The sequence below is a fragment of the Loa loa genome, assembly GCF_000183805.2.
Source record: "Loa loa unplaced genomic scaffold supercont3.247, whole genome shotgun sequence".
Lineage (NCBI taxonomy): Eukaryota > Metazoa > Nematoda > Chromadorea > Rhabditida > Onchocercidae > Loa > Loa loa.
Window position 1 is genome coordinate 10,911 of NW_018108427.1, and position 9,401 is coordinate 20,311.

The 9,401-nt window shown below is 32.7% G+C and overlaps 1 protein-coding gene across 1 annotated transcript in view; it reads right to left on the minus strand.

Moving 5' to 3' along the window:
- Positions 1-2,019, minus strand: part of LOAG_18281 (hypothetical protein) — a 2,978-nt gene extending 959 nt beyond the window's left edge. Inside the window, exons 1-3 of the mRNA XM_020450944.1 lie at positions 1,576-2,019; positions 712-1,481; positions 243-397 (exon numbers count right to left, since the gene is read on the minus strand). Of these exons, the coding sequence (XP_020305323.1) occupies positions 243-397; positions 712-1,481; positions 1,576-1,833 (1,183 nt within the window). The 5' untranslated portion in view covers positions 1,834-2,019. The remainder of the gene's footprint in view (positions 1-242; positions 398-711; positions 1,482-1,575) is intronic.
- Between the last annotated feature and the right edge of the window lie 7,382 nt (positions 2,020-9,401).

Consider the following 9,401-nt stretch of genomic DNA (forward strand, 5'->3'; position numbering starts at 1 on the left):
CTTCGCAAGTATTTAGACTTCATATATTGCATGACAATCTCTCTTTATTGAATTGTCATATTTCACTGGCAAAGAATGTCGCTGGAGACCTTAATATGTTATCAAAAATGGATTAGTCCGGACATTTGGCATAAACAAAAATCTGATGAGCGTCGAATTTCTGGAAGATTTTTTTCGAGCCGCCAGTTTTTTCCAGAACAAAGTTAAATTGATCCAAAATTATAGCTATATCAAGGATTTACCTTGAAAGCAATTTAACTGACAATGACGTGCACAATTTTCCTCTGTTACAGTTGATATCATCGTTAACGGCAAATGATAGTTACCAGTTCTACTCTTCATGTTTAATACACGGCGATTGTTTTGCCGAAGTGAATGATGAAGAGCTTCCTTCATTCTAGATATTAGTGTACATTGATTAGTGAATTTATGGCAACTGGAAAGAAAAGTTAAGTGGTGAAGTCATTCATTCAAATGGCCGCTAAAATTACCCTAATACTCCCGGGAAATGACCATAAACCACTCACACCACCAAATATCCACAAAGAACTTGCAAGTTCTGTCCAAAGTAAAGACGAAATCTATTGTCGGCTGAACTAATATGGTTTATAATCAGTTCCCATCACTTTCATATTTCCTTGGATATTTTATTCCGGCAAGTAATATGTGCCTAACCTTTAACATTAGGTTAACAAGTGAACAATAGAATACCTTTTTTCGAAGATAAGATGACGGTGTTTCTCCGGTACGGACCATTGCACCTCACATGCAATTCCTAGGAAGCCAATCTCTTCATGAAACCATAAACGAAATTCGTTGAGGACATCATCAATCAGACCAACAATACCACCCGATGAAAGCTCGAAAATAGTTGTTATGTACTTTGTTTCCGCAATGCTATCTCGGAGTAGCTTTTCAGTAGTTACATAATCCGGTATCTTGGCTTCCTCATCCTCAAGCTTCAAATCTCTTATAGTGTCAATTTGTCTTGGAATGGCAACCGCTTTCAGGCTATCTTTTTCGTTCTTTTGCAACTCATCACTGTCAAAAGATTGCTGTGTGATCGTTCCTAGCGTACGCTGGAACAACGGTTGGGCTCGAAAAAAAGCTGCTCCAAGAGGTGACAAAGCGGGTGATTCAGCAGTTGATACGCTGTAGCGTAGATCAATTCCCGACAAGTAGCCACTTTCACGTCCACATGATTCCGGTAATGATTCATCCATAGACATATCCAATTCATAAACGGATTTTCGTGTTATACTTCGCTGCGCCCCATAGGTAGAATAATCGGAAACGTAATCGGCATCTTCGGATTCACATGATTTATCGTGGATTGAGGAGTTTGCCGTTCTGAAAGTCTCGCAGTTTCTATCACCTAACATTTGATCATCAGGAGTCTTCGCAATCTTTGGACGTCTATTCTCTTCGAGCTTCTGCTCGTCGTACTGTAGTTGATGTTGTTGTTGCTGCGGATTATATTCCTGTAAATGATGATATACCATTGCGGCTGAATAAACACGATAATAACTGAATGCTGAAACCTGAAATCCATTCAACAAAATGTTTCTCACTTACTGAGGATTGCCTTGTTACTGCTGTTGTCGTCGTCGCGATACTTTGAATGGTTGATATTATTGGTTTCAAATGTGTCCGACGATTACTGCTACCTTTGCGGTCGTTTTTTGAGGTATCCGTTTGTTGCTCTACTAAATTATCTTCATCACTACCCGAACTGGAAACTTCTCGATGACAATTTACACGTTTCGTAGTAGTACGACGGCTCTTGCTGCTTAGGCGTCGTAAAATTTTATCCAACTTCTCAATAGCATTCATCTTTTAGTAGAACACAGGATAACCTGTCACTCCGATCTTTGCTGCGACACAGATGGCACCACTGCCATTCAGAGCTTCGGACAAACTCCCCTCTGAAAACCCTGAATCTCGCGACGATGAGATAGTAAAAGCTTGTTCAATAGCCGTAATCCACCCTTCGATAAGTTTTTCTCGTATGATTCTGACGCGTCCTGATTTCGGATATTAAAATGATTCGCGAAAGAGCACACAAATATCGACTTTAACTGCTCGCAAACAAACACGATGTGATGCATGGTTATTCAGAGAAATCGTCCGATAAGATAACAGTAACAGTAGTGGTGACATTAGGGAAAGATTAAGGCAAATTAAACAGAGGGATTTTCTTGAATGGCTCTAGGAGAAAATGTTTGAATTTCGAAAAATTTACAAATTTCACTACTAAAAATAAAAAAAACCCATTACCAGAATGGGGAAAAATTTTCGAAACTTCATTTAACTTCAAAAAATCATGAATTACCACATGAATATCAATAAATCACTTTGATATTCTCCAACATTCTACCTATAACTGATTTTATTTGTGATCTTCTACCTCTGCTGGAAACTCCGCAATAATTAATGATAACAGATGAAATTTCCAAGTTTGGAAAGGAACTGAAAATGATGTTGTTTAAAAGTGCAAAAGAGTCAAGAATCAAATGTAAGGATAAAAATTAGTCTCAAAAACATACAAATTCGATAAATCTGGCATTTAATAGCCGTGAGGTAATAATAATAGCACTTTGGATTACTCTTATTGCTCTCATTAGTAGAAGGGAATGAACAAGGTGGAAAATGAGGGATGAATTAATTGGATGAAAGTGAATGAAATTGTTAATAAGGGATGGGATGGAAGGTAGGAGGACAACAGTATGCATAAAATATACATTAACAACCGCTCAGAAACAAGAAAAAAGCTATAAGGGGAAGACGAAGAAGTGGATTTAATGGGTTGTCCCTTGTTAAAGGACAGATTGTTCCTCTATCGTCTTTTCATTTTTCTGCTTCTCTAAAATAATTCAATATATTTGAAAGAAGTGCGACTATCCTTCTCCTCATACCATTATGCCAACTTTTACATCATCCCAACATTGTGTGTATTAATCATTTTCAATAAACTGTAGGGTAACTGTAGGGTATTATCGAAATCTTTTCTAACCTTCAGAAATAAAGGACAATACAATTTTCAATCGTAATCATTGTTATGATCTATTGTTGTGGTGAGTGATATGATATGATATATTCATATGTCAATTTTTAATCTTAATCATTACTGTATCCAATTTGGTTACATTTACAAGTTGCAGGTTAAAGTAAACTCAAATTCAAATTTAAAGACTTATAAAATTCAAAATTGAAAAAGAATCAACAAGTTATAGCAGTTTAAAAAGCATAAATAAAAATGGAACATATTTATGCTAGATTACTGTGCATATTCTATTTACAGTATTGAAATTTATAATTTTTTACTTAGACAGCAACCCTACTAAGATCGTTCTATGATCGATTTTCAGATAAGTTTTTTTTTTTTGATAACCTTTCAAATTTTCGATGGTAGTGATAAATTTTCAGCCTAGATGGAAATACGAAATTTATAATGTACCGCATAATTCATTGAAAGGCACAAATTAAATTCTTCAAATTTCAATCCTATTATAAGACAGTATGAAATTTTCCTATTGAATTGCATCACATACTACGATGACCTTCCAAAGTGTTGAGAGTAGTTTGTTGGGAAAATTACAGAAATGGGTGTAAACAAAATTAAAATACCCTAAAAGGAAAAACGTTTTTCGATAAGGAAACGAAGAATCAGGATAGATTGAAAAGAATGAACAGGAAAATTTCAGGAAAGTTTATACAGATAACAGATGCTACTGGAAAGAACTGTTGACTAGAACTATTTACCATTTGATTTCACAATAAGTGATAACCTCTGTTAAAGTGGAACCTCTTTTTTTCCTCATTCTCGCAATCTTTTTTCCCATATTTCCTTCCTTATTTCTCCTCCTTTATATATTTATCGCAGCACTGTTCAGGATTAGTTTAGGATAATGTTCATTCCTCTAACCTTTAAAAGTCAAACATATCCAAGTTCAACTCCTCACTGCAATGTATGATAAGATTGAACTGCACTGTCGGATAAACAAGCGAACCTTCTAATGGAAAAAAAAAAGGAAAGGAAATGTCTCCATCAGATTTCTTACTTAAACTTCCATCAAATTCAATTCAAAATAGGTCCGAAAACTCTGAATTTAAGTGATTTCGTACAAACATAGTCTGAAAAAAGAAAGAAAAAAAAAGACGGCCGTAAGTTAACATCTGATAATAACAATTGTTATTTTTTCTAGAAATTGTACGTATCGAATGTGTTAATGGAGGAATTCAGTGATACACTTCTTTCCTGATTTAAAGCAATGTTTGAAAAAAGAAAAAAGGAAAAAAGGAAAACCGATTCGATTATAATTCATTCATTATTCCTTACCAAACAGAGACGAAATTATTAGTTGAAATCTGAGGTTGAAACGGAAATAAAAAAAAAAGTGCATAAAAATCAATTCGATGTAAACAATGCTAAATAAAGCAACACTAAAAATCAAAATGAATTACATATTTTTGTTGATATTTTTGAGAAATCTTCACAAAGTTTGTTTCAAAAAAATAAGTAAAATAAAGGTCAGAGGTTAGGCCCTTGTTGCTAACTTTAAATACTCGATTTTTACGGAAGTGGCTACATTCTCTCTTAGAGTTTTCCTTCATTATATGAACTATCACCTTTTTCCATGACTTTTATCAACATTTTTATCGAAAAAAATAAAAATTCGACGTATCAAGATGAGCAAGAATTCTATGCTAATATTGACACGAATAACTGACCATATGAAATAAAACACATTCTTTGATGTTTGACTTTTTTATGCTTTTAATGAAACCATAGAACCGGTTATTTGCAAACATCTTACAGCATCCATGTACGGTCTTAACGTTGCATACGCTGCATGCTTTATGTGTTGCATAAGAATCTCGTAGCGTGCAATATCGGATGATTGCCAAAATTGAATCATTATGTCCAAAAAATTTGCAATTAATCTCAAATTTTTTTCTAAATCCTATTTTTCATTAACTGTTATACTTTCACCTATGGACTTCTTCAACTTCGACAAAAAAAAAAAAAAAGACCTTCCAGCTAATATTTAAATTATATCTAAAGTTGTGGGAACTGAAATAAACATGACTTTTGGAGAGGGAAGAAGAGAAACTTAAAGAACTAATCAGTTGTATTTGCAGTCTTCGATAGACACAAGTTCGAATTTCAACAAGTTTAACCGAAATCGGATCGATTCAGAACACATTTTCGACACTTCAGATGTTGAATTTGTCAGGCTTAAAAAATCGGTCAGTCTCTGATGAAATGCTTCTAATACTGGAATTCGACAGGCTCAAATAAAGAAATCGATCGACTTTAGAGATTTCATGGTATATTTTTCGTAGTATCAGACCAAATGGTAATTGTTGAGTGTACATTCCTTAAATCCGATAGTTGTGAATCAGGAAAAAAAGAAAGCTGAAAGTTTTTTATCCTAACAAGAAAAGTTTGGTGGTGGTTTACTTCACTACTGTCGTTGTGATTCAAAATATTATTGAAATTTCATCCTTTTTTTTTTCCATTACCAAAGAAAATTTAGCTGTCTTAATGCCATATTATTTTCGTTTGCTTTATTTGCACAAATACACTTCGTTCAGTAATAAACTGATGTCTGTCTACTCTACCATATCGTTGTTCAACTGTGCCAACAAATAAAAACTTTAACAGTTGAGAAAATGCAACTTGTTTATCGAATTGGATTGGAAAACTGGCCATAATTTAATCATTTTTTTACAAAATGTAAATGAAGTTTGAAATTCGAAGAAAAAAAAAGACGGTGGAACAACGATAGATATAAACTTTTACTACGCAAGTTTCTGACAAAATAGCTAACTACTAAAGATAGCACTAATGGCATGAACAAATGACATAACTTGACCCTCCTCTTCCTCTTTCTCCTTATCTACCATATGATTGTTTGACCTCTAGAAGCATGCAAAAATAACAGTTACACGTAAGGATTTAGTAACAAATGATACCATCAAAAATGGCAAAATAAAATTTTTTTAACGGTATCATTGAACCTTCTGTCATTTTATAGCAATAAAAGTATTGCTTTTTTCAAAGCGACAATAACGATCCGACAATGGTGGTATGAGAAAATGTCTTCTCTACAAGACGACTGCTTTTTTCAATCAAAAATTATGGCACCATTTGTTCTCCCTCTTTTGTGATGCATACAAAGTGTGTAAATTCACATCGAGCAAATCTAAATTTCTTCAGGTTTAGAATAGTTAAAAGTTGGCAATATTACGGCAATAATAACGTATGAAAATGCAATCGGATTCTACTCCATATTACTCCTAACAGTGAGAAAAGTCAGCAGTAAAAATTTAAAGTGCTATAATCCGGTATGAAATAAAAGTACGATTTATCAAGGTGAAGTACATTTCTAAAATTAGTTGATTCAGCTTACCTTATATCGATAAAGGAAGGGATAAGGGAGAAGAGCGCAAAGGAGTGGAAAGTCGAACAAAATCAATGAAACGACACACTATGGCTATTATTTTATTATTTTATTGAGCGATTATTTTAAAAAGTTTGGAAACGATGAGAAAAGTATCGAATGGTTATATTTCGAAGGTTTATATTTTGCGGGGAGCAGAAAGTATCAGTAACTGTAAAAGTAACAAATTACTTAAAATGACACTTCCTAACAATAAATTTGTAAAAATACACCACTTGACAATAGCTCTCCTTCCCATCTCAACCAAACAATTAAAACACTGTACTGACTTTTCTCATCAATTCTTTAAAATGTTGTATCATCAGAAAACAATACTGTACGACCTTCAAACCCCGAGATACAGTATCAATGTGAACTGTACAATTTCACACACTTAGAATTCGATTTTTTATCAAATTAATATTTAATGATTTGTTAAGGGAAAGGAATTTGATAAAGAAGGAGGTTATTATCACAACTAACTTGATCATGACAAAATAGTCCTTAAAAGATTGAATTTTATGGTTATAAATAAAATAATTCTTGAACGAATGCATCTCGACAACAACATATGCTTTTCGATTTGTTACCAAACTGGCATTCCATTGGCAATCTTCAGACTAAATATAGTGGAATGAATAAAAGCAATTTTACTTTTTTATTTCAACTAATCGATTATTTCTTTTTTTGACTCCTTCCTAGACAACACAGTTCCAGTATATCCCAGATATCTCGCATACCTTCTTCCCTCGTCATCTCTATCCATCTCCCATCCTATATTTGGAACATATAAGCAAATAAATTACCCAAACATATGTCAAATAATTAATGCATTTAGCAGCATATTGGAAGTAGAGCGATCGATTATTCCCATTGATTTTTCAACAAATATGATAATGAAAATCCCAGCAAAGGGTTGAAAAAAGCAAAAAAAAAAAAAATTGATCTGTCGTTGGTTTTCCTCTTCAGTACTATTTAAAACTTTTTTTCATCCCATCAATTTGGTGAATTTAACTTAAAGCTTTAGTACGAAATAGAAGTGGCAAATTAACGAATAATGATGTCAAATTGTTCAGATTGATGGCAGAATAGGATTGTGGTACTCGAAAAGCTCTCTCTCTCTTTGAACAAATATTTAGAGAAGAAGTTCCTGTTGCCGTTTTTCATTTAAGGTTATCTCGATCGGACAAATCATCATCCATTGCCTCATTTCACATCTCACAGTCTAAACCAAGTTAGAAGTAAAAATGATGTCTTACATCATCTCGACGAGTTTTCCGCCTCTTTGCATTATACTGAAAATCTCTCATATAATCATTTCATCACACATAAGCATAATAAGCCTTATTTCATCCAGTAAGAGTATTTATAATGAATGTTAAGAAATGGCTATCCAAATGTCTCCTACTATCAAGCCTATATTTATCCAAGTTAAAGTATTTAATGCATACCGTTCAAGAGTTTCTTAAAGATCGACGGCCACTTGAAGAAGAAATTGAGACATTTTATTAATATACAGTAACTTCAGTTATGAATCTCCTTACATAAAATCCTCCTTATTCGTCTCCGTTCAATCATTCTCAAACTGTTTCTCTTCTGTCATCTCAATTTTCCTAAATGAAATGTTAATGACTCTTGAAAAAGGTTCTTCAATATTCGACAAATTCTTTAATCAGTGTGAGAAGTAAAAAAGAAACTAAATAAAAAGAATGAAATAACAGGTGGAAATATGTCAAAATACTAAAAATATATTAGAATTTACTGAATTTAAAACTTGAAGCTATACTATGAAATGAAAACGAAAAGGTTAATAAATAATGATGTGACAGTGTTCATATTGGTGACAGGATAAGATTGTGGTACTTGAAAAGCTCTCGCTGAACTAATATTTGAGGAAGAAAAAGGAACAAAAGAGGAAGGCAAAGAGGTTAAAAAATCAGAAGGGATTGTGCCAATAGACATTCATTCATTAAATTGTTGTTTGAAACTGGAGCTTAGAGACTAAAAGTAATTCACTTCTTTGTTCTTGTTACAATATGGTGACGATGTACTGTTATTTCCTGTTCATTGTTTGATAGAAATGGGAGTATGAAGAAGTGGAAAGAGAAGAGGAACTTCAAATGACATGAATTGTTCGATTTTTTTAAACATTGAAAATGTATTGAAGACAGAGAAGTTTCTATACAAAGGAACATTTTCTTCTGTCCTTCATAAACCAAAAAGAAAAGAAAAAAAAAGGAAGAGGGAGAGAGAAAAAAAAAGAAGGGAAATGGTAAACAAAAACATTTCCTAGGTGAATCTCACAAATGAAATACATTTATGGAAACGAAAACTAGAAGACTGAGGAGAGAAGAAAAAAAAAAAAGTGAATTATTGGTTGAATTATACATAAACAATCGTTCAACATTTCTTTTAAATTTATCCATTTTTTATGACCCATAAAGAACAGCTGCAAGTCTACCATATCCTATAGCATTTGATAGCATCAAAGAATTAAGGAGAAAGAAGAGGATGAGATGATAATTCGAAATTTCGGTCAGTTATTGTCAAATGATAACGAGAATTATTTCATGAAAGTTATCATAAATATGCTGAAAAGATAAAAATAGGGATCCAAATGAAAATCAGAAATAAAATACTCAAATAAACAGGATAATTTTTCTATTCTTATATTTGACAATGTTTCAAATTAAAATTAACGGATGGATAACAGTAATATTTCCATTTCCTTTCTTATCATTCTTTTTTAGTTTTAAAATAGCGATGATTATTTTTTTCAGGTTAATAGAAAAGGTGGTACAAATTTGAAATAAAAGACTATCTGTCATCAAGAAGGTTGACAAAAAAAAAAAATACTTTTAGTGATGATAATGATGATGATTCATAAAACTTCTTTTATCATCCGGATGAAAGAAATGAGTAACAAAAAGAAATAGTGAGAAATCTCCTGAAAAA